At 39.5% G+C, this 26,185-nt stretch overlaps 1 protein-coding gene across 30 annotated transcripts in view; it reads right to left on the reverse strand.

Moving 5' to 3' along the window:
* Positions 1–26,185, reverse strand: part of nrxn3b (neurexin 3b) — a 326,421-nt gene that overhangs the window by 253,715 nt on the left and 46,521 nt on the right. For all 30 annotated transcript variants that reach the window (XR_013281104.1, XR_013281102.1, XR_013281105.1 and 27 more), the window contains exon 5: positions 1,559–1,860. Coding sequence is in view for 26 of the 30 variants with exons in the window: in XM_077509903.1 (XP_077366029.1) it covers positions 1,559–1,860 (302 nt within the window). In the remaining 4 variants the exon portion in view is untranslated. The remainder of the gene's footprint in view (positions 1–1,558; positions 1,861–26,185) is intronic.

Raw genomic sequence — 26,185 nt, forward strand, 5'->3', positions numbered from 1 at the left:
ATCTAGGGTAAAACTCACCATAATGCAGTGAAAGCTTTAAGTAACATTTTTGCATTTTTAATGGTCATAAATGTCTAAAAATAAATTTCAATTTAATATGAATACGGTATGGCAATTAATCTTTTGTTGATGTTGGCTCAGCAAAACACTAATGGTCCGATTTACTCAAGGACTGCATGTGCAAAATTGGAAACAACCTCGATTGCGCATGAATGGTGGATGTGGAAGGTGACCTCCAAACAGGCTCCCAAATGTGCTAATTTGATGTGTATTTGTCAAACATGAGATAAATTGTGTCTTTTAAGTTGCACGTCTGGAAGGCACCTGCAAACTTGCACACAACGTTTAAGATTTAAAATTAAAGGTGCTGTTGTGACGTGCCATCTGTTCAGCAATGCAATTTTGGAGCTTCTGAATTATGTATGGGATAACTGAGTCAATCACAAGAAGGAGTCATGCCATCTATGACAAAACGGACAGTAACGTGCGCACATACAAATTCCAAGAAAAAGAGTGTCTTCTTCCATTTTAGTCAGTCAGCAAAATTGATATCTCTTAAAGATAAAACTTGCAACAAATTATTAGGAATTAAGCGCATCTGTTTATTACATTGAGATTAAATAAACAAATCATAGCTTTTATATGGTTGCTGCTGTGATTTGTTGATTTTGTTTAACAACTGTGATGTTTGACTTTTCCAAAAAGTTCCAATTCCATCACTTTGCGCGAAATTTTCCATGGCAAAAGCCATCAAATGTACCTAAAGCGCGAAACCCTGTTTTGAATACAGCAGTCATCACTACTTTGACATGTTTCCAACTGCACATGCAATCTGTTAGTTAGTGAATAATCAATTTAGACCTCAGTCCTTTTTTTTTTGCTGGCAGAACTGCTAAAATTTTCCCAACATTCTGCCTTCAGATTTGTATGAAAATTGGGGCGTTAAAGTTGTAAAGTCTGTACATTACTGCTCCATCTAAAGCAAACAAACCCGAGAATGCCTCAAGAATCGCTAAACTACTACTGAGTAATAAAATCTGCTTATGCACTGCAGATTTCTTTGAAAAAACAAGAAGAGAAAGCATCGGGATCAGTTGTGCTATAAATACTGCATTAATGGACTTTTCAAAGGATTCATCAGGCTTTGGAGTCAAAGTCTGTATTCTACACAAGCAAACTGCTACTGAAAGCAAGGAGACGGGAACAGCAAGATTGAGCAGACGTGAATAATTACATCCTAAGAAGACATAACAAGAGACAATAACTGTATTAACACCTGGACTATGCTATCTGGTTTCTGCTAGAGAACTGCTTTGCTTTACACAACTCAGTCGAACAAAAATCAAACAATGAATTAAAAGAAAAAGGTCATGTTGTAAAGAAATTTGATGGTATTTGTCACTGAACTGTGGCAATGCAATGACAACTGAGAAGAACATGGTGACATTTTCCAAACCAGCTCTGTCACTTCACTCAGCTCATCTCAAAACCCCCACCCAAAATAATTCCACCTGTTGCCAAACTCCATCCATCACCACTCCCCCCCGCCCCAGATTACCTGTCTCAGGTTGCGGGTGACTTTGATATCGTGCCAGGCGTTGTCATTGAATTTCCCATTGACGGGCTCCACGATGGCCTCGAAGGCCCCGGAACCCAGATTGATGACAAGGGAGACCGCCCCGTCTTTTAGCGCCAGGTTGACATAGTCTGCTGATTTGCCCGTGTGGAGCAAGAGGCCGTTGCGCTGCCACGTCTTGAAGGACAACGTGATCTCATCGCTGCTGCTCTGGATGGGGTTCTGCGACAGGTCGTAACAGAAGTACTCGGAGCCCCGGAAGGTGGCCACGTTTTCCTCTCTCGCTGAAAATGACAAAAACAAAACACGGAAAAGGTTAGATTTTCACCTAAGTCTTATCAGGTAGAGTGTGCTATAAATATGACACTTACCACCAGACAAGCTATGTAAATGTTGATGAAATGCAATGCAAGTCATCAAAATTGGCAATTATCATATTTTGTACGGAAAGATATAGATATATGTATATACACACCTATGTGTATGCACAACTGAACATATAACACAATGACAACTAAATCCAAATCGTCTCACAAACAGAACAAGCTTCCATGTTCCCATTCAAATAAATTATTGAAGAGCCTCATAAAAAAAAAAAAAAAAGGAGAACTGCTTTGCAATGTAGAAAAGGTCACATCAAGCAAACAGCAAGTGTTCACCATAATTACAGTTTTGATAATTCCACTGTTCAGTTGGGCTCATAAAAGCCCTGTTTGCGCAACGGAGGATTTAGATTTCACATATACAGAGACGACTCGTGATGGAAAACCATCCCCATCTAATGGCGCACATGAATTCAAAACAAGCCTAATTTGACAGTTTTACACCGCTTCCATGTTTCAAAGTGACTTCCTGAGCCCATTTTTTATTCAGATTACCACAGAGTATAAAGTGAGGATAGGAAGTGAAGTAGCTGATGGAAGGCTAAATGAAATGTATTTTCATATATTTCTGTTCAGATCACCATAATATAGTTTGAAATGGTGAACGTGACCTGGCTAGAATACATCAGCTGCATGAATGACCCTGTGTGTCCTGGCCGTGAGTTCAAAAAAGACGAACATGGAGGGTAGAGTATTAGATATAATGATGGAGCTACGGAGGGGGCTTCATTGAAAGGGTGTGAAAAAGGTGTGGCTATGGATAACTGAACAGAAATAAGGAGGCTTCTATTTGAGGTGATGCACGTGTTTAATTAAGCCCAATTCACACTGGCTGCGGAAAGGACGCGTTGCGTTTTCCGCACGGCTTCCGCAAGAACTGCAATTCACGCCGCGTGCGTTGCGTGTCTGCTCCCGTTGAGTTCACCCAATAACAACCGTGTATATAGAGTCCTATTTGTAAACAATAGCCACGCTTACCTGTTGTAACTGTCACATCGATATGCTTTCCGGACATTTTGAAATCTACTGGATTTACCTTCATTCGAGACGCCCGATTTCCTGTCTGTCTGTCTCGTGCAATTTCTTCAACTTCACGAAATTCCGCATGCGGCGTCCGGAAGAAAAAGAACGCTTGCGGAAACCTTCCCTGATGAAAGATGGCTCTCATTTAAGGAGACACCGAAAGGGACTCATTTACTAAAGGTTGAATAATCAAACTCAAACTTACTGATCTACTAAAGGGTCACATCAAGGGTGAGCCTGTCAAATGCGCTAACGTTCATTTAGCATTTTCTGGGAGGAGTATATGCAAATACTGTTGATTAATTTAGTCAAACCTAACACGAATTGTGATGACTGATTTTACTGTCTAAAAGGTCGTCCGTATCCATGACAAGGGATCAGAGCTTTCTAGCTAGTGTAAATGTTTATTTTAAGCTAAGAACATATCACAATATAGTCTATTCAGATACACAATTTTTGAACTTCTGAATAACTTAAGTTATGATCTGAGGGATGGATTTATTTTCTGTAACTCGGTGATGTTTCGTGTCTTCTCCACTCACACTTCCAATTCCATCACCTCAAACTTTGTTTTGTGTTTCCGGTTCTCTCATAAATTTACCAAAACCATCACAACTGCAATAAATAAATACATAAATAATTCTAAATGCAGCTCTTGCCAACAGCGTGTGCTGTTCTGCTACCATTTAATGTGACTGAACATGCAATTTAGCATTTGCTATTTGGGATCTGAGTAAATCAGGACCTTAGTGATTCCAACAGATGTTACAAAAGTATCATGTTGCTCATTACATCCTTACAGAAAGCCAACAAGTAGCACTAGGATAGAGAATATACATCATTACCTGGAAACAATTCACTGAGTTGCAACATTTCTTCCGTGCCCTGAATGTTCTTTTCTTTATTGTGTACACTCACAGAGAAGTCATGAGGGCCATGATGCGAATGGGAAAAAAAAAAAAAAAAAACAGACACAAAGACAGATGACAAGGAGGGAGCAAACACATGGGCTGCAGGCTGAAAAGCTTCAGTTTGTTGGTTTGGAACAGACGAGATGTGAACATGGGGGAACATTGTTGTATAGCTGGCAGAGTGATACTGAAGAAGAGAAAATCTGACGTGAAAAATTTGGGGAGAGAGAAAGAGCCCAAAAGAAAGTTGACTAAGGTTCTGGGATGACGAGATGTTGATTCCGGTTACTATAAATCATTCCCTTGGCATCTCTCTGCCTTTCAGTGTAGAGAGGAAATATGAGAGGCAACAAAGGCCTTATGAAAACGCTCTCCCCTTTGCCAGGGGAATAAATAAAACCCATTATTACAAACACAGGGTTGGATACACATCATAGTGGCATTGGAGAGGATGAATAAAACCTTTATTTTTACTAATTACCGCCATCTAATTAAATAAATCACAGGGACCCACTTATAGTAGTTCTATACAGAACTGCATACAGTATATAAACTGAATAAACACAATATTTGGTAGCATTAAAAAATACCCAGCATAGTATAACTATTAGCTGTCATTTGATTCTTTTGTCATTTCCCCTACTTTTAGCTCATTACTAATCTCAATCCATAATATATCTAATTCTCCACAGCTTCATTATGATACAATTTCAAAGTTGCCATTAACACATTCATTGCCAGACCAGCAAAAAAATGCATCATTTGATGTCTTTTTCCGTCAATGGCAGTGAATGAGTTAATATAATATGCTTCCTATGAATAATACAAGGCAAGTGGATATAATAAAACATTTGTGTACCTCAGCAATATTAAACCAGTTGTAAGTGTATACGGATCCATACAAACCAAGGGAAACGTATTGCCTGTTGAGACACGTTCTGCACAAATCTGTGGCTTTTAAATTGATCATAGAGCGGGTCATTTTCCCTTATTTTCGCCACAGTCATCAATATTCCATTTGCGAGCGGCATAGCACATTCACTTGGGGCTAGGGTTCGATTTCAAAATCCAGTGGAAGCAATTAGCTCCTTCATTACCATCTCTCACTCTCTTCCGGACCAAACTGGCTCTCCGTTGCCGTTCAGCTGACAGTGAGGTTAACGCAGGAGGTTCGCAGCTCCAATCAACCATCAACCTCCTTACAGCAAACCAAACTCGGCCAAAAACTGCCTTGAACTGCATATTTGTCAAATGGAATCCGAATGTTTACTGCCACTGACTTATTTACTGATGCGTCAAGTATGTTTCAACGCATAGGTACAGATTGGAAAATGGTCTCACAGACAGAGTACTGTATGGCTATGTTCACACTGCAATTCGATGATTATGTTCCCACGGCACACAACTATTCTATGGGTCCTGAAAGATTAGTCGAAATTCTGTAAAATGCCTGCCAATATGGAGAACTGTACTTTGGAAATGGCTGGCAGTGAAGGAGTCAGCATATTTGACTTTTGATGATGTAGAGGTCAGATATATGCGACCTGGCCGTTCACACCACGGCATTGCATCGGTTACGTATCCGATCTAGGACCACATATGAAACCGACCCAGTGCAGTGAGGGGTGCATAATTCACCCACGGAACTTTGGGATGATAGGGAGTTCCAGGTGGGAAGGTTGGTTTTGACGGACTGAATGGAAGTTTGCCTTGTTGGCGTCCCTCACGCATGTACATTGAGAGCTTATGTCAATAAAGCGATCTAAAAAATGCATTCATGTTTTCTTTTTTTAATTAATTATAAAAATTGTGTCCCTTTGTCTCCCAAAACATACCTTTATTGTGACTACAAATGAGCATGTGACGTAGTCAAAACGTGCAACGTATATCCGATCTTGTAGTCCCTTATTCGCAAAAGCTGTTTCCATAACCAAAATGTCTATTTTCCTTTTCTTTTTTCTTTTTTTATTTGATACGCTTCAAAATCCACCCCTTCCAAGCGTAAAAACTTTTTCGCCAATTTTGGGCCAACAATGGTTGTTTTCATTCCGTTTATTTTTCGCAATTCTTGAAAATTTGAATAAAAATAGGTGGCTGGAAAGCCACCTATTGATTCTCTCCCAACTGAGCCAAGAATTGAACCCCAACCTCAGAACTGATATAAAACTAACTAACACACACTACGTCAAAATAGAGCCAAGCATGATGTCACCATTTTGAGATGGAGCTACATCAACATACACAACCGGCTGAGAAAATCTTCTAAATAGAAACTGGCAAGGAAACAGAAAATTAGAAGAGATTCTCCCATCACATTTCAGACAATAAAGTAATTAGTCAAGTAATTGTTCACTTTCCCCACACTCAAACAATGAAATCAGTCACAATTCTGTTCGCACAAAAAACAAACAAACAAACAAAAAGTGATTGAATTAGCATCACTACACTCCACAGTAATTAGCATGTTACCCTGTTGCTGGTGAACACAAAAAGTGTATTTTCTGACCCAAGAGTCTTGCAAACCATGCAACTGGGCAGCTTGAAGCTTGATGACGAACCAAGGCATGTCAAATGAATTTGGAGCATCGCAGATGATGTCTCTCTTCTACTGCGAGACGGACTGTTAGGACAAGCTAATACTGAAAGAAGATTGGTAATATTTAGCCACGGAATCACCTAATAAAATCGTGCACACTTTCCTTTAGGGACTATTCAATGATGAATAAGCTATACCCCCACCTTGAAAACAATGTCACAAGACATATCTGAAAGGTAGTGAACTGTCACCCTTTCACTTCTTCTCTGATCAAGTCGTTCATGAAACCTGACAAATGACCTGTCTGACATCCCCTCTGACGCCTGACTGAGACAAGCGAGCGAGCGAGACAAAGGCGCATGAAAATAAACACAAGTGACGTGTCGGAAGCAAGAGATGACAAAAGGAAGCTAGAAATGGAAGCGGCAAGGAAAAGGGACAAAATGTGTGAGTTTGGAAAAGCGATTGGAACAAAATTAGAGTGTGTGAACAGACGCTGAGCTGGAGCCATTGCTGCTTTTTGCTTTGGTTCACCTTGCAATGTATGCCTGACAGAATGTCTTGGGCCATACAGTACTTTTACGTTCAAAAGTTCAAATTCTTGATTAACACTCATTACTCTCACAGTATAATTGAAAATGGTCCACAGGTTATGTGCAGTCATCGATAATTGCCACTGTGAGTTCAAGTCCGAAGTGCCCTGTGGTTCTTATTATAGACTCCTGATGTGAGTAAGCCCAAGCATGGCAACTTGTTTGAGTAGTTTATGGTAGAATAAGTCAAGAGTCAAGAACAGCAAGACTTTAGGTGCCATTTGTGAATGTGGATAATTAGGCCAAACTGAGAATATGGCGATTATATACAGTAGGGGTGTTAAAAAAAATCGATTCGGCGATATATCGCGATACTACATCGCGCGATTCTCGAATCGATTCAATAATCAGCAGAATCGATTTATTTTTTTTTTTTTTTTTTTTTTTTTTAGGATTCACACCTTGAGCATGGAAGAATGTTATATGAACGGCACATTAAGCCTTAATATTTTTATTTTAATGCTGTTCAAATGTGAAACAGATTGCAAACTGTTTGTGTACAGTGGCTCACGGTTATAAGCCTCAAGTTTTAGATAAATATATTCATACAAATCTTACAGTGTACATGTACAAATTTACTGATAGTATTTTCTAAATTTGAATGGAAAAAAATCGCAACAATCGACTTATAAATTCGTATCGGGATTAATCGGTATCGAATCGTGACCATTCGTATCGGGATTAATCGGTATCGAATCGAATCGTGACCTGTGAATCGTGATACGAATCGAATCGTCAGGTACTAGGCAATTCACACCCCTAATATACAGTATATAATTTAACATACACTCCCTGGTCTTTCCTATGAGGTCCTCCCTAAAATATGTTATGTCAAAATGATGTCTAAATGTGAATATTGTCTCTCAAATATGTCTAGAATAAAATAGTGACAAATTAAAATGATTTATCAGACTTGACCTGGGCTTTCAAAGGTCTCCCAAATGACATATTTTATGTTCGGGTAAACCCCTGTTTTGGAAAATCCTGTGTAAAATGCTCATTTTCTCTTCTACTATTGTCAAACTTTAACTAGAGTTAGGTAAGACCTCAAGCTATGATCTTGTAGTGTTTCTAAGCCCTTATACCCATTCGAAATTCATTTTTAAGGCAGATTTTGTGAAAAATAATTGGGCGAACATAAAATTTGTCTTTTTTTTTTGTGTGTGTTCAAGCTTCCATTACTCAGTACCAGTAGCACTCAAACAGATTCTGACTTTTGGGGAGAAAAATACTAAGTGTTATCTTCAAAAAGAGACCAAAAACTATGCTGATAGTCCAAATGGTTGAAGAACAGCTTCAAATTTACTTTTGATGCATCGTTTTTAGGCGATTTCGGCAGGAATGATAAGGAGAGAAAAAAACATGGAAAAAAGGACAAATATTAATTGAAAGAAATGAATGGCCTTTTTTTTTTAAATGTGCATTCATGCATTTGCAGGGCCCAAGCTATGGCTCAAGGGTTGTTATATGAAGGTCACGTGTTTCTCTTTCACATACACACGCACGCGCAAACACAGTGTGTATGCCCGTGTGTATGTGTCCGAGTCACCAAGGGTCCTTATTTGCTGCTGATGGTGGTGTCGCATGAGAATGAGTGATGAGGTTCGGAGTGACAGTATGGGGGATGGCGTAAATGGCTGAAGTCGTCCATGGAAGGATGGAGGTTGTCTGAAAAACGGGGACAGGTGCAAAAGGTTCAATCCCATCAGCTAAGGCAATTGTGCGGAGAGAATACTGTACAGGTGGCTTCTATGCTCTTTTATCAATGAGATTTGATTACAGCTACAGAATTTGCTAGCCAAAAATAGCATCTCATCTAAAGCAACTGGAGCATCGTATAAGGTCCACATTTTAGTTCACTGTAACTATTACTGAAAAACATCATATAAGAAAGAAAAAGATGACATATGTAAGGCTTTAACAATAGTGTTGATCCAAAGAAATGCCTGAGGATGTGAGTGCATTGAACCACACTGAATCACATCGTTACACTTTGAAATATTTTGAGGTACGTAATTGAATCAATCGTCTTTTATTGGAAAGATATATCTTACAACAGTTAGGGTATTTACAGTACTATTTACAATCATTTTCGATTTTACAAAATGAGAATGAATCGAACTGAACTGAATCAAATCGTTCCTCTTTCAAATATATTGATATTTTACAGAATCATCCATTGCTGAAGCATTAATATTACTCATTCACTGCCTTTGACAAGTATACTTGTCAATTATATTTTTTTTTATTAGAATATAGAATTTGATTATGCTCCACTGTAAATGTCGGACTTGGAAACAACTTTACTGATGCCTAACCACCGGAAGATTACATCATTGCCCCATTTCATACCAAATAAACACAGTTTCAGAGTCTATGGGAGAAATGGCAGAATTTTGGCAAAACTACATTTTTCTACTGTCAATTATAAAAGAACGGGATGAGGCAAAAAAGTATTTTGTTCTATTCTGTCATTTGGTAGATTTGGTTTATATATAATTATTGAAGGTAATATCGTGTCGGTATTAAATTTTTTTGACATTTTCTAAAATGGTGAATGAGTTAAAAGGAAATGACACATTTACGGTACCGTACCCTCTCGAACAAAAACATACCATATCGAATCATATCGTAATTCCACTCGTACTGTCCTTGAATCGATTTGCACCCCATTTATCAAAAAACGTAGCGAATTGTATTTTTTGGAGAGAGGCATACCTCTAATAAATATGTACTGAAAGTACATATTTTAGGCTGCTGAACCATTTTACAAATTGTATTGTATACCACAGGCACAGTTTAGTTTGCACATAAAATTAGGAGTTTTCACTTTATAACGACGACAAATTGATCAACTATCAAACCATCTTTTACAGCAGGGCTCCTGGATATCAAAAACTGTATTGCATCAGTGGACCATACGAGCTGTGATGTGTTTGTATTCTCGACCAATCCGCATTTCACCATCTCTTAGGAACTTCAAGCTGCTCTTGTATGCCGAATAAACTTCAGAATTCACCTTTTTTTTTTCTCTCTAAAAGTAATACAAAGTTAGCCATTGGGCTAGTTGATGTAATCCCGTATACATACGGTCACAACACACAAACGCCTGTTTGCGATAGTGTTTGCATTCATAAAGAAACAGGGTTGCTGGCAGGTGGGGCCATCCCAGGGGCCCGTCACTCATCCAGAGTGGCAGCCCCTTATTGGCTATTATCTCTCCTGTCAAAAGCCTGGCTGTGCCTCCACCTCACCACATCCTTCTCTGTCAGCACACATGCTGCCTGTGGATGGAGGCACAGAGTAGGAAGCGGCATGCCAGCGTTTTCATTACTCAAAGATTCGCGGTTTCGAAGCTCTTGCAACCGTGTTTTATAAACCAAAGCCAATTTTGATGTCCCAAATGATGCATACTAATAAAGTTTGTATCTAAAATACATATCACTGTATTATATGTGTGTTTTCAAATATCGTAGCCATGCATAAAGTGATTTTTTATGAAATGGCCATCGCATATTTGTTTTGACAGGAATTTAGAAGTGTTTTATAAAAACTGCAATACACCTATAATGAGTAAATTTGGGAATTTAATTTAATTCATTCACTCCCAGCCATTTTCACAGAAGCAATCCCTTTCGCTCCCAGCTGTTTTACTGGATTTTGACTGATTTTTCAAGGCCCACAGAATATTGTGTTCTATTGCTATAAAAGGATGGAACCTATCAAAAGAAAGGTTAAAGTCTCTTCTTTCATCAGGAATAAAAAAGTATGCTTCTATCTGTTTCCGTTTTGCAGCAATTAGCATTAGAATAGAGCTAAGTTTCATCAGTTTTCATAAATCTATTTTATGCAACTGTCCTTTGCAGTTGAGAGGCTGCGTCATAGCCTTCTGTATGCTCTAGCATTTAAAAAAACAAACAAACACCCCCCCCCAAAAAAACAAAAAAAAAACAACATATAAATACGTCTTTGGGACACTCAAAACAAACAAAAACAGATTTACACGTTATTGGGAGCAAATGAGTTAATTCAAATAATTAATATTACAGATCGGGCGGCACGGTGGAACACTGGTTAGCACGTCCGTCTCCCAGTTCTGAGGACTCAGGTTCGAGTCCAGGCTCCGGCCTTCCTAGGTGGAGTTTGCATGTTCTCCCCGTGCCCGCGTGGGTCTTCTCCGGGTACTCCGGTCTCCTCCCACGTTCCAAAGACATGCATGGCAGGTTAATTGGGGGCTCCGACTTGTCCCTAGGTGTGCTTGTGAGTGTGGATGGTTGTTCGTGTCTGTGTGCCCTGCGATTGGCTGGCAACCAGTCCAGGGTGTCCCCAGCTACTGCCCAGAGCCAACTGAGATAGGCGCCAGCACCCCCCGCGACCCTTGTGAAGAATAAGCGGTCAAGAAAATGGATGGATGGATGGAATATTACAGATCAATCAATTTTCTATAGCACTTGTCCTCATTAGGGTCGCAGGTTGGAGGATAGGATATACTTAGGACTGCTGTTCAGAATAAACTCGAGTCGAACTGTAGAACAGTGAGGAAATGGTCACGAGTCATATGAACTTTAAACATGTTATGGATAAAAACTGCTATATAACTGCTAGTAGTCGCCGCGAAGACACAAAATAGCGTGAACTCACCAGTGAGAAGTCAATGTATTCCAGTCGGGCGCGCTTAGCGAGTGGCAACGCAAGATGGCCGCCGGTGGTTTGACTTCTCACTCAGGCGAGAATGTGGCACTTTCGGTGGGCGCAAAAAGTAGGACTGAAGAGGATTTTGTTTGAAAAAAATCTAACAGAATGCTGAAGAGACGAAAACAACCGGAAATATTTGGATTGGGAACTTGGCAGAGATTTAATTATGGAAGCGGTGGCTAACAGTCAACAGTCGACAACACTGTGTACACGTCTGCTACAAGCTAGGTTTGAAAGTAAACAAACAGTTGTAGCACCCAATGACGATTAACATACATACAGAGTTCAACTGTTCAAAATATCCTTGCATCAAGAAAGAGTATTGTGAGAGTAAGTAGTATTCATAAGTAGCATTCTAAACTTTACATTAACAATTTGTCCACCCAATTGAGTGCAGTGAGATCATGCTGGCGATAGTGAAAGTGAGGAGAGCGCTTCCGGGAGTCTCTCCAGCCCTTGACACAGATTAGCACACATTGCTGGTCAAAGCAGGGTCCATCTAACATTTATTACCTCTATACTCTCCTGTGTACTGCCAGAACATTTAGCAGCTTGCTCGGCGAGTGACGGGTTAAAAGGGGAACGGCAGAGCCATAAAAAAAAAAAGGACAATGAAATAAACATGACTCATCGTGAAAGAGCCCTTTACGGTAATATAATCCAGACAGTGCGGGAGATCAGTGTGCCAAAAGGGGGTTAACGACTGAACACCTTCCTCAACATTGAACTATGACCTTGCCTCGGTAGCCAGTCTCAATGAGGATGTATTTAATAGGGGGTGAGCAGTGATTTGCTCACATTATTGCCCATTTTCAGATGAAAATCAAATTATATTGCACTACAAGATACTTAAAAATGACTTCACATGTAACGTCAAGAAACCGGGGTCATGCGTAACACTGTAGATGACTCAAGGAAACATTAACACAGCTCTTTGTGAAATTCAGAAGAAAAAAAAAAATCCCGCTCGAGCTTTAAATCCAGTTAGAACCAGCTGTAGCCTGTAGCCAAAACAATATGCATCTTTCGCTCTGTTCATGCAACTGCGTGTGTATCTCGGCCTTTGAATGGATGTGCTCCTTCAAGAGATAAGAGTAAAGATGGATTATTCTCATTCTTTTTTAGCGTTCTCCTTTTAACCTTTGCCTGCTGTTGATTGCAAACAAAGAAGGAAACTGCGGGTCTTTAAACACGGACTAATAACACATTCAACAAGCACCGATAAGAGAAAGTATCCACACAAACACGCGGGGATAAACAAAATAAGGTGAGTGTGGTTGGTTGACTCATCATATAAAAGTGCAGTATTTCAAAAAGGTCATTATCCATTAGCATTTATTTCTTTCCCTCAAAATTAGAAGAAAATCCCAAACAACCAGCGAATTGCCATTTGCTCTGCTCTTTATGAAAACACATTTAGCCACCATTGCTATCACTATTGAAAAACACAAACTAATACCATCTCACCTGTGGACCAGTAAAATATCAAAAGCAAATAATATTAGGCTCTGCTAACGTAGAAACTGACGCACACAACATTGTGTAGTGAGCACAGAGGTAACTCGGCCGCACCAGTAAAAAGGTTGCCTCCATTTATAGTACGATCATTTTTAGAGACTTGTCAAAGTAAAGAAGAAAAGGGAGTGCATTTATTTAAACTGTTCTTTACAGGAAAAATGTGGGAACTCCCAGTTGCTAGGGAATTGCAGTTGTTTGTTTACATTCAACCATTGGATCAGGGGTTCTTAACCTGGTTTCGATCGAACCCCAGGGGCTCGTGAGTCAGTCTCAGAGGTTCAGCAGAGGTCAAGGACCACACCCGAGTCACATGATTCGTGATGACATGACTCACTTGGCTATCGTTGATTGGAGGGAATTTGGTGCGCTCAGAAGTTGACTTGTGACTGTTGTGAAGATACGTGATTTCTTTATCATTTTAATCCCTTCATACTGCCGAGCAAAAAAAGTGGTCGGACGAATATGTGTATTGCGAACTGACATTATAATGGAACATATGGTGATCCACAGGGTTCAATTCTGGGACCTGTGCTTCTTTTTTCTTGTATCTGCCGTATATAAATACTATAAACGTACTGTACAGTAATTGAGTTGAGTGATGGGAGTCAGTGTCCTAACTGCATGATTTGCAATTCCAAGTTGAGCTATTTCAATCCAGCACAACAAGCTGCATGGGGATAGAGATCGCAATTCTTATTATTCAAAGTAGAATTGTCAAAATTAATCAGTTAATCAACAAGTAATCGATTACTAAATTATTCGATAACTATTTTAATTATCGAGTAATCGTTTGGAGCCAGTTTTTAATTTCAAGTTGTCCAAATCCTCTGATTTCAGCATATCAACAATAATTGTTGACTGATTTCTGTAGTTCTTCATGAAACAAGACTGATTATCTTCTGTGTTTAATCAAAGTAAGACATTTGTAAACATCTGTATTTAGTTTGGAAAACAATGCCCAAACCGGTAACACGACATCAATGCCCCCCCGCCCCCTTTTTTTTATTACGATATGAATACGAAGTACGAAATAAACACCAATCACTGGTTAATAAACAGTAATCAGGGGTTAAAAACTACTGCATTTGCTGCTGCAGCCAACACAAGTAGCATCATGCACTCTCTAATTTTTTTATGTTCTCTGTCAATAAAGCCGACTTGTTTACAACATCTGAGTGGCAGCTGGTATGTTTGTCTCAAGTGGACGGGATGATATTGATTACAGCGGAGTATACAGGATAAATCTTACTGGTCACAATGCCCTTCTTAATTCTTTTTAAGAAAGCCAATGAATGAATGAATATCCTCCTCTAGGTGAAAACACTTAACAATTGGAGAACCTTCAGTGAGATAAACAAATACACACTGAGTGCCCAAACACTTGAAATTGAAAAGTTAGCAGGTAGACGGAAGCAGTTGCAATGTGAATGGGAAATTATGCACACACAGTATGCATCTTGTTTGGAAGTCAATAACATTATCCCCTCTCAATCTCCGCAACGGTTATTAGTCTGGAGAGCCAAATGGGTCTCCTCAATGACACCCTGGAGATGAAGGGATACATCAGCAGACTGAAATGGTGATTGTGTGTGGAGGAGTGAGACCAGAAGGCACACAAAATGAAAAGAGACAATATAATCTTGGGCCTCAAATAAGATGAATAGTACTGACAGGGAACTACAACTTCTTAGTATGCGCATCTTCTCGGAGCAATAAGTCTCCTGTTTAAGTCTCCCAAACCGGTTCTGCTTCCTCCTGGTATTTGAAGCTAAAAAAAACAAACAAAAAAAACAGGCTTTAGTTGGCTTGGTCTTCTAAAAACGTCCCCTTTGTGTGAATAGTCTTTCTCATGGGTCCCTTCAAAATACAAGAGAGAAGAACACATGCCAGAGGCTAACTTCGAACTGGATAGAATACAAGCGTGCCCTCTTTGCATTGAGCTGTGGGTAAATTTAGAATGGTTGTTGAATGCCAAATTGATAAACTATTACTGAAGGCACATTTGGTGAATCTTTTATCCAAACCTACACTTTAAAGTGGTTACACTAATTGTGGTCTATGTATATAACCAAAAAACAAAACAAAAAACAACCGATTACATGGGAAGAGAGCACAAAACCAACGATTACATGACAACTCTTTTCCCTTGGGTGAACCACTTTTTCAGCAGAATTTTTTAAGCGTATAACTTTAGGTCCATGATTAATATGCGCCTCAGTGATTCGCAAGGAATGTCTAACAGCTCCTGGCTGCACAGCCAAATTGACTTCCTTAGGGTTGCGCGCGACAGAGACCCTGACAGTAGAGTTTTGTCAAAAGTAATTGATTAACAGGACAAGTAATCATTAGCAATTTAATGGACAACTATAATCATTCGGAGACATGGTTTATTTTAAAATTGTCCACATGCTGATTTCAGCTTCTCAACAGTTATTATTCACTGATTTCAGTAGTTATTCATTTTTTAATCACCAAATAATAGGAAATAAACAAGAATTATTGGTTAATAAACAGTATAAGCCGGGGGAAAATGTTTTGAATACACGTTAATGCAAAATACAAATTTCCGAGATAAACCGATCGATTCTAATCGATTATAAAAATATTCGATTGTGACAGCATCAACATTCCACAGCCACCCTAACACTCAACCGTATATATTTATATTACTTTAACAACTTTATCGGCTCTAGTATGGTCTGCAATCATTTTGCTGCACTGCCTATGAATGAATGGGTGAATCAGAGAACATTTTAGTGCTGCTAAAGTGGAACGGGCACTACATGAATGCAGCTCTTTCAGCACTTGTGGGACGAGCGTAAAAATAGAATGTAGTGCCACTTTAATTTCAACAATCGCGGTGATAACATTTGCTTTGGTGTGAACTTCCTGAGAGTGCTGAAATTACAACCTGTACTGTTGCTAGGAGATTTAACGCAACACCAATATGACAGATGAGTGCTTAACAATTGTCGACTCGAATACTTGCACGCGTACTGTAAGTGTACAAGTATACAACACAAAATGATGAAAATGCATCCCGTGTAGTCGTGCATTTTCATATACTAGTGAGGTCCACTAACAGACTTGGCTGAGTGTTCATGTCTTCTGATGTAGTAGCTAATGTAAAACAATATTATGATATTATGACCGAACTTTAAATCATTGTGTTACACTCTACGGAGAGAGGCGCTTTATAATTTAACCTAAATCAGTTCCAGGATGGGATCCCAATGACCTTTGCTATATTTTATGCCGCTTTATTTAATGGATGCCACAAGGGCAACAGCAGTGGGCGACTGATGATTGAAAAACTACACACAGTAAAACAATGGAGACTGAATAGATCATTTACATGGAGGATAGCAGCAAGTGGGTTGTGCAAAATTAAACACAAAAACAACGGAAAGAAATTTGCAAACAATAGTCCTATGTATGAATAAGAAGAGAATGAAATTAATAGAAAATGATACGTTTAGCACTATACTTGTTAGAACATATTTACAACATGAAACGACGTGTTGTAGTCAGGTCAACCATATTTTTATGTAATTTAACATGCATTGCTGATTTGTTAGTAGTCACTGTGACCTATTTAATCTGGTGTGTTTGAACATTCATCTGACCACCTTCAAAGCTACTGAACATAATAGCAGCCTTTTATGAATAATAGCGACATGAGCTCAGAATGCATGCCATGGAAATGCTGTACAACCTCACATCAGAAAATGTCCGCTCCAATTTCGTTGCCTTTTGAGTTTTCCTCAATGCTGGAAACGTGCAGCCAACAAAGAGAGAATAATCAAAGCGACTGGCAATGCTTTCTTTTGAACTTTATATTTCTACATGGTACATAAATAATCTTTAAAAAATCAGCCGGCCAAATGAACTTGTCAAGTGTATATTGAAGTGAAAGTCCATAATGGACAAACTGAGTTTTGAAGTCTGCGCTTCTAACTTAACGCTTCAGAATTATTTACAAAACCACACAATCACCACAGATGCACGTTCTCATGAACCACACCGAGGATGACCTCACCAAGTCATTGATCGCTCACCAAGTCATTGATCGCAGTTGTCCATTAAGTAAAACTCCAGAGCTTGACAACCAGTTTTGCGCTTCACATGACAGATAAAGCCGTGAAACACACAAATGCAAAGAGGGGCGAGTCACAAAGGACGACATCATAAGCAAACGGGCGTGTTGACTTTGAGTGGGTGTATGTGTTATAGCCTTTGTAAGTCGATGTGCGTAAGAGCAAGGCTTCCAGTTCCAATTTATGGGCCATTAATGTTTGGCTCCCGTTGGCCCCAAGAATGAACAGCAAGGAAACGGTTGTAATGCTAACCTGACACTCCAGATAGATTGTTTAAAAAAAATAAAATAAAAAAAAAATAAATAAAAATTCTGCCAATGCATTTGAAAGCAATTGAAACAGGTGTTAGGAAAAGTTTAGGCACTTTGTAAAAATGACGTGCAAGGTGACATGCAGGAGGCAGGCGCTAAATGATTTCCTTATTTATAGAAGAGTTGCTAATAGATTCCTTTCATGACCTTGTTTCCGTCACAGGAAGCTCCATGTTCCATCCAGTACAAATATCGAGCACAAGTGGTGTCACCTACCAGAAGTGTGTAAAACAGACTCACGGATGTTGTCAATCAGCTATCTGGATAACTTCATGTGTCTTCAGAGGCGTATTTGAAGCTTTACATTATTTATATAAAGAATAATATATAAATAAATGTTGGTTATTGGCTTCCTTAACTAATAATAATCGGCATCAGTATATCGCTCTGAAAAACCCAAATTGGTGTATCTTGAATAGAAATTCAGTATTAAAGAGTAAGTCAACCTCTAATTTTTTATTCACAATATGTTCTATGTAGCCGCATTAGTCTAAATACAGTATTCTGATTATTGGGTTTGTGGAATATGAATTAACTCATTTGCTCCCAATAACGTTTTTTTTTAATGTTGTAAGTGTCCAAAAGACGTATTTATACGTTTTTTTGTATTTTTTATGCTAGAGCATACAGAAGGCTTTGATGCAGCCTCTTAACTGCAAAGAACGGTTGCAGAAATGGTAGTTATTACACAAACGGCCAGCAGATGGCAGCAGGGCAAAGGAGATCAACGAGAGCCATCTAGAAAAAAAAAAGCTAAATTACTTGTAATTAAATTAAAATTACTTGTAATTACTTAAATTAAATTACTTGTACTAATGGTAAATAGATTTGTGAAAACTGATTAAACTTAGCTCTCTTTTAATGCTAATTGCTGCAAAACGGAATCAGATAGAAACATACTTTTTTTTCCTGATGAAAGAAGAGACTTTAATCTTTCTTTTGAATAGGTTCCATGCTTTTATAGCAATTGAACACAATATTCTGTGGGCCTTGCAAAATCCGTCAAAATTCAGTAAAACAGCCGGGAGCGAACGGGATTTCTTCTGTCAAAATGGCTGGGAGTGAATGAGTTAAGCAGCAAAATCCACACTTTTTTTTTTTTTTTTCCAAAATGCCCATCCCCTGAGATGGATAAAACAGGTGAATTTTGCTACTTAATTCATATTCCACAAAATGCAATATTAATCAGAATAGCGTTTTTAGACTAGTGGGGCTACATAGAACATATTATTGAAAGGAACATAAAGAATTTTGGGTTGAGCACCCTGTAGGATGTAGCTTGAGTCTTCCGAAGGATAAAGAATATAATTTGGAAAACAGCTATTTCAAGTTTTCCCTGGTTCATATCAAAACTTGATTGCCCTTGTAAAAGACTTCATTATCTCTTGCCAAAGTCATTCATGAGCAATAAGTGATATTTCTTCCAAGGATTGCTAGGTACTCTGTGTTTCAAGATAATGTGGGAGCAGAATTGTGAAATGGTGCAAATTTCCTCTAAAGGTTGTACAGAAGACGCATATGTTATTTGAGGGTAAAAGGTAACCGCAGCTTTTCTTGAGCAAACACGTGCAGTGTAAAAACACAAGCAGGGAAAGAAAAGCAAAGAGGAAAAATCAAATAGTGGCTAAATCAACAAACTTTGAAACAAGCAGTGTCATGAATATTCTCACTCTTAGCCCCTGAGGCCAACGCTACATTCTGCATATAATAGTTTTTTTTTCCCCCTTCCCGCTCCCCTCTTGTCTTTTTTTCTACTTAACTTCAAAGACTAACTCAATTGCAGAAGTCAGGTGAAGGAGGCTTGAATAAAGCGCACAATATGCCATGTGCACGCCACAGTGCACATTTCTCACTCATTTATGTGTTAATCCCCATCAGCTCGGCAGTGGATGGGAGACGAATGTAATTAAGAATTAGGCCGTGCAAAGCGACTGGCACAACCCACTCAAGCAAGAGCGCTTGACATCTACTCGCTTCTTCATTTGTATGCGCTTGTACCACTATACGGTGTTGTAGGCGTACGCTACATTAAAGAAAGACGTTGCGACCTTTCGAGCAAGATCACAGCGTGACGGCGCCGGTGAACTGCCCCCCTTCAAACTCTGTGCTGTTTCACTCGAACACCTTAGAGGGCGAGCTAAGTGGGCCAATTTAGCTCATTAGCCTTCAATGATGTGGCCCATGCTAAATCACCAAGCCAAGTTGGAATAGCCTGTGACGCCCTTTTGTTAAGTGTCACCTGGGGAACGGAGGGAGCGCAACTAAAGAATCTGTCAGTGAAGGCTCGGGCTTTGGGACCAAATAGCGGAAAGAAAGTCCCTTTAAAGAAAAGGATAAAAAATTAAAGAGCTGGACTGCATATTGGCCAGCAGAGAGCTGTATCAGGGCCGAGCCACACATCTATCAGGCGAAGGCTCAAAAGCTATTGGGGATAAGGCATAGAGGCGTGAAGAGAGGCTATTTCCATGGGGAGTCCTTGGAGAAACCGGGCCCAAAACTGCTGGTGAAGTCCAGCATTGAAAAAGTCTCTCAGGGGGACTGCAGGGGATAAGAGGCCTCGGCAGAAGAACCCTCACGTCAGCACTTCAATCACGCCTAATCCCTGCTTAGTACACCCACTGCTATAGCAAGGAGAGGAGGGGGGGAATGCATCGTGAAAATGATTAGAAGGGAGACTAAGAGAAAGGGAGATGAAGACAGAGGAAAGATAAAAGCTAGAGGAACGGGAAAAGATTAGGGGGGGAAAGACAGAGATGAGACTAAATTGCCTGAGGAAACATCAAAGGTGAGCCAGTGATGATATCGTGTGCGAACATTGTGATGCAAACGTTCCATCAGAGGCCTTGGTCAACACATACCTAGCACGTCATGTCAAATCCTATTAAAGTCTGTCAACCGTATGTAAAATATAAAAAAAAAATACATTCTAACAAAAATAAACTCGTTACGCGCCTTGGCTCTTTGTTTCTTTTTGAAACATGCACAGAATGCCAGACGTCAACATAATTCACTAGACGTTAGTGTAACCACGTAAAAGTCGATCTAAACCTGACACCTGCTCAGACCATGTCTAAAACCAGCACATGGTAGATAGCTGGTCACAAATATCACTACAATCTGCAATCAGGCTTCAACCAATCCTGGTCCTCAAGGGCATTCATACAATCAGCAATCTCTGTAGATGCCTGATAACAATCCTGATCTTTATAATCAGGTGTGTTAGAGGACGGAAACATCTAAAACCTGCAGAACGCCGGCCCTCGAGGACCAGGACTAGGGAAGCCTGCTCAAGTGTGTGATTAGCACACGACAAATATGCCCTTTATTGTCTTTATTTTTGCTTTTTTTTGGCAAGTAAGAATGCCCAGTTAGTAAAGTTTGAGGATGATACAAAGCTTCAATTTCCAAAAACATAGTCAATCACCTTCCTGGCATGCATGGTGTTTGATTTCAGATGTTCCAGTTTATTAAATTACAGTTCGTATATCTTGATACTCAGTAGTCGTCAAACTTTTAGGAACTGACTTTTAAAGAAAACATTCTCTCTAAAATCCACAGGTGACATTTTCTGTAAATGCCGAGTTACATTTCATATCCTTTTAGAAGAAGGAACTTTTCAGGTGTGAAAAATATACTGCCTGGCAAGCGAGCTCATGTTTGGCTTGTCAGAGAAATTGCGTGTTCCCGCTGTAGTGGTTATTCTAAGACTGCTTTGCGATGGTGTTCAGAAGTAGACAGGATTATACAGAGAAGACAAAGCGGTGCAATTCCTGTGCAGATACGAGTGAAAATCTTTCCAACAAAAACAGCCACACAGAGATAAAGTCTATTCTCAAATGTTCTTCCATGGAGTGAAGACATCAGCATGGAGGAATGCTTAGAACTCTCCTCTGTTGACCTCTCATCACTTTGCAAAAGCACTACAGAATACCACGACAATCCACCATGACAAATGCTACACAGTTTGAATGAGAATAGTTTCCGCTCAAAGTTGTGACTTCATCATATGCATCTGTACTGTCAGGAGCTTGACGACGATAAGAAGAGGGGAGAAAAAGGAGGGATGGCGATGGAACAGATGGGCGAAGGGAGATCAGCGAAAGAGGATTACGCCACGTCAACCCATCATGGCGCTCATAAAAAATCAGTCAACCCACACTGCTTCACAGCCACTGTGGAAACAGGTTATTTTAAGGCCCTCGTAGTCCAGATAGTAAACTACTACTCGGAAGGAATGGACGGAAGAGAGAGTGTAAATAAAGTGCACTGCAGCCAATGCCAATTTATTGGAATTTTAGGATGAGTGGGAAGAGCAGCTACAAGGGGACCTGTAAGGGCAAAGAATGCACGTATTACTGATTGCAATAATAATTGTAAGTTTGAAAATTCTGTAAAATTGATTCTTGATTTATGACATCTTAAATAAATTGAGGCCAAATATTGGATGGATGGATGGATGGATGGATGGATGGATGGATGGATGGATGGATGGATGCTGTATTCCTCACCAGTCACCCAAATGAAAGCAATAAAATTTCAAATAGATTTGTTTAGTCCCTGTTAATAGAGAAATCAAAAGTCAGAAATTACCATTCACTCTTGTGCTAAGTGTTCATCTCCAATATTATGCAATCATGGGGTAATTTTAACATCAGAAAAAGGAAGTCCAGCACTACACGGAAAATAATGATCTAATTACAAATGATTTCAGAACCATGGACAGAGACAACACCGCTCAAAAATATTGTAGGCCTGTTAAATTACTACCATTATTTGAGTAGCAAAGGAAGTCTAAGCCTCTGAATAGAAACATTGTAATCTAACTTTAGCTTGGAATATGTTCATAAACCAAAGTAGACTTTGTGTAGCCTTTTGGGGGTGTCCTAATAAGTATATAACCAACTCTTTTTGCTTGTCCTTGGACATTTTTGTCTACATACTGACAGTCTGTGGGGTGAAATATAGCTAAACGGTTTGCATAAAAATCCACCACTTCAATGCTACATGCTGTATTGTAATTTACAATTCCCAATATGTGGTTGTGATCACATTTCTCCATTTTATCATGCAGGTACACACTATGTTGAAATGTTCTGGAAAATTTGAGATGGTTCACAAAGATGCATTTGAGTATGTGGTTATATATATCCAAATTGAGCCCAATTAGCCATTTTCCCCTCCATGGTGTTATGTGCCTCACTATTACAAGGTCTCAGGTGCAAATTGGGAATAGGTGTGTGAAATAAATTTAGTGTTATCACTTCCACACTTTCTCATACTTGTGACTGGAAGTTCATTATGTCACCTTATTGCAAAAAACACTCAGGATCTGGGGCGGGGGGAGAACTGTTGCTTTCCTCTACTAAAAGATGGCACAGGCTATAAGAACATTGCCAACACCCTAAAACTGAGCTACAACAGCAAATCCGGAGATCAATTTTTATGTACATGATGCAAGAAGATTCTTTTAAAAAGGATGCACAAGAAAGCCCATTAACAGTTTTATAAAGACATGCAGACTATGACATGCTCTGTGGTCTGATGAGACCAATATAAATCTACAGTATTTGGTTCAGATGGTGCCAAGTGTATGCCGTAGCAACCAGGTGAAGAGTACAAAATACAAACTGTGTTAAGTTGGAGGAAGTCTCTCTAACACCAACATCATAAATTCCAAAGGGGTTAATCATTCCAAAATAATAGTGACCACACAAAATACTGACATTTGGTTGACCGTAATTGAGATACTGTATCTGTATGTTGAGTTATTGTGAAGGAACAGTGACTATAAATTTGAAGTAAATCTACACTGACTGCGCATTAAACTTTTTTGAGATACTTTATTTAAAAAAAGAAAAGAACAAAAAGTTGAGTAGAGAGGGGAAAATGTGTACAGTAACAGTATATATTTGGCCAAAACACAGTCCTGTGCTTTCGTTTGAGACTTTTTGGCAGCCTGTGTGTGAGTATCGGAGGCAAGGTCTAATCATCTCTTTGAAGGCGTGCCAAAGAGGAGACAGCCCGAGCTGAACTGGACAATCACAAAGTCACTTGTTCCATCTCACTGCCCAACCTACCAGCTGCCCGTGAAAGATAAACATATTGACGACATGGGAGAAAAGTAAAGATGGATGTTTTTTTTCTTGTGTAGTAAGCATCTGTGCAAGCCAGAGCTGAGTCACTGATCTCTCAAAAAAACCTACATACAAACTTAAATCCGTAGAGGTGTTTTAAGGTCAATGTATTTAGGATTTATGTACATGAATAACATAGAACTGATTTACATGACACACACAACTGACAACGAAGGAGATACAACTCTAACCCAACAAAGATGCCACACATTATAACTGTTTTGCCGAGATAGGAAATATAACAAAAAAGCGTAACTTTTTTAAGGCCTCAATGACGAATGACGTGATGTTCTAAGCCCGATTCTTCTTATTATTATTATTATTATTTTTGTCTTTTTGATGGTGATGTGGGGGGATCGAACCCACACCAAGACCATGTTTCTGTATTACTACCAGTGAGCTAAAACCTCTGGGCCCGGTTATTCAATTCTCGGTTATTTCAACCACTGTTTAACCCCTAACCGCCAGTTAAATTCTTAACCCGCCGTTAACTAACCGGACGCTAAATATGCGTCGTTCAAAACATGGTTAGTTACGCCGTTTGTTAACGGCACCGTCAAAGTTAACCATGTCGTTTACGTGACTGGTTAGCACCGATATATCCCACAATTCTTCTTTTTGTTTACTTCCGGGTGGGCGAAAGCAATGGATACTATCTAAATGAAAAGTTAGCGGCGGTCCTTAGGTGCGGTAACTTTAACAGAAAGTTAACAGCCGGTTAAAGTTAACAGAGTTTTGAACAACAAGATAACAGTGCTGTTAAAGTTAATGGTCGGTTAAATCTACTTAACCAATGGTTAAAGCTATAACAAGTTCTGTCAATTCACGTTGAAGACTTTCCATCAGGTCATTAAAATTTAACACGTTAAACATATCAAACACATTAAACCTCAGGAAAAGTCTGATTGCTTCAATAGAGCAGAAAAAAAGGACACGTGAAGGGCCTCAGTGCGTGCCGCAATTAATATGTCAACGATTTTCTGTGGAAATGCCATTTTGGCTTTCGTGAGTGTGACTCATTCGGCAAGATCTGAGTCACAATTCCTTGAGGCAAATATGTTTGCTTTAACGATGCAGCCTTTGCTTCTGATAAATCCGAGTAGATTAGAGCTGGTTGATGCTCATGGAGGACAAGCAGGTGGTAATGCACTGAAAGCAACTGGCCATCACTAGCTTTCTATAATTCATGCAGTTCATTAATAGACAGGGGGTAAGGAAGAGTATTTACTTCGTGTGTGCTACACGATTCTTCTAATACTAACTTCTTTACTTAATAGTTGGGTACAGTCTGTCTGCTCTGCATACTCATTTGTTTGAATTTGTCCTCCCCTGCTCATGAAACAGGGCCGAATGTATTTAAGTGCTTCAACACCGTCGACAAACGGTTTTACAGTGATGCTCCTCCTTCACAGAAGCTAAGAGCGAAGCTATTTTTGCTGCAGGGGAGACAAGGCAAGGCGAGTGGAAATGGAAGCTCGCTGAGAGTTTGGCTGCTGGTGGAGATGAGGGAGATGCAAAAAGATAAATGGCTTTGTTCTTCACAGACACAAGGCGTAACAAAATTCCCTCTAATTTGTTACCGTTCCCTGCAAATATACAACACAATACACGTGGGGATGCAGTTTTCATTCCTTCATACCAGCCATGACAGTAAACATTGTCGATAGATGCACAAAAAAGCTTCCGCTATTTCTTCTCCTCCCCGTCTCGCCTTTGACAAGAGGAGACGGATGTTCATGGGAAAATTCTTCAAAGACAGTTCTTGGAATGGAAGTTAGAAAGAAAATCGGGACGAGATGCGGAGACAGTGAAGCGGAGAAAGGAGGTAGCTTGGGAGAGGAAGTTTAAGATTGGTTTGGGATTAAGGGCAACTGTGACCGTGATGTCCCATAGCATCTGGGTGAAGTTTACCAGGGGTTTGATTACCAACAAGAACCACAGCAGGTGGAGATAATTGTACCTCAAGGTCAAAGCTGGCCCCCAAATTAAACGATAATGATGAAGCTGATTATCATGACAGGATTTGCTTTAGGCTGACTGTTCAATCAAACAAAGCAGGTTTCACTCTGTTAAAACAAACACCACTGCGAGTGATCTGCGCTTGAAGGCGGTGTCTTGGTCTCTTATCATACAGATGTCAGGCACAAGGAAATTCAGGTGTTTTAAACAATATTACACATGATGAAGCTCAACTTTAAAATAAAAATCAGAGAATGAAATCCAGCAAGCAGTACTATCATTCTTGAACTTGGCACGAGAGACACAGCGACTGTGCTAATGGGATTTACTCTGTGTGAACACATTCATAGATTGATTTCAGTGTGCTGCGTGCCATCACAAACAAGGCCGTACCCAATCAATGGTCAGGAACAGAAATGTAAATCTTGAACTCAGGTTTCATATCTACT

The sequence above is a fragment of the Festucalex cinctus genome, chromosome 21 (genome assembly GCF_051991245.1).
Source record: "Festucalex cinctus isolate MCC-2025b chromosome 21, RoL_Fcin_1.0, whole genome shotgun sequence".
Lineage (NCBI taxonomy): Eukaryota > Metazoa > Chordata > Actinopteri > Syngnathiformes > Syngnathidae > Festucalex > Festucalex cinctus.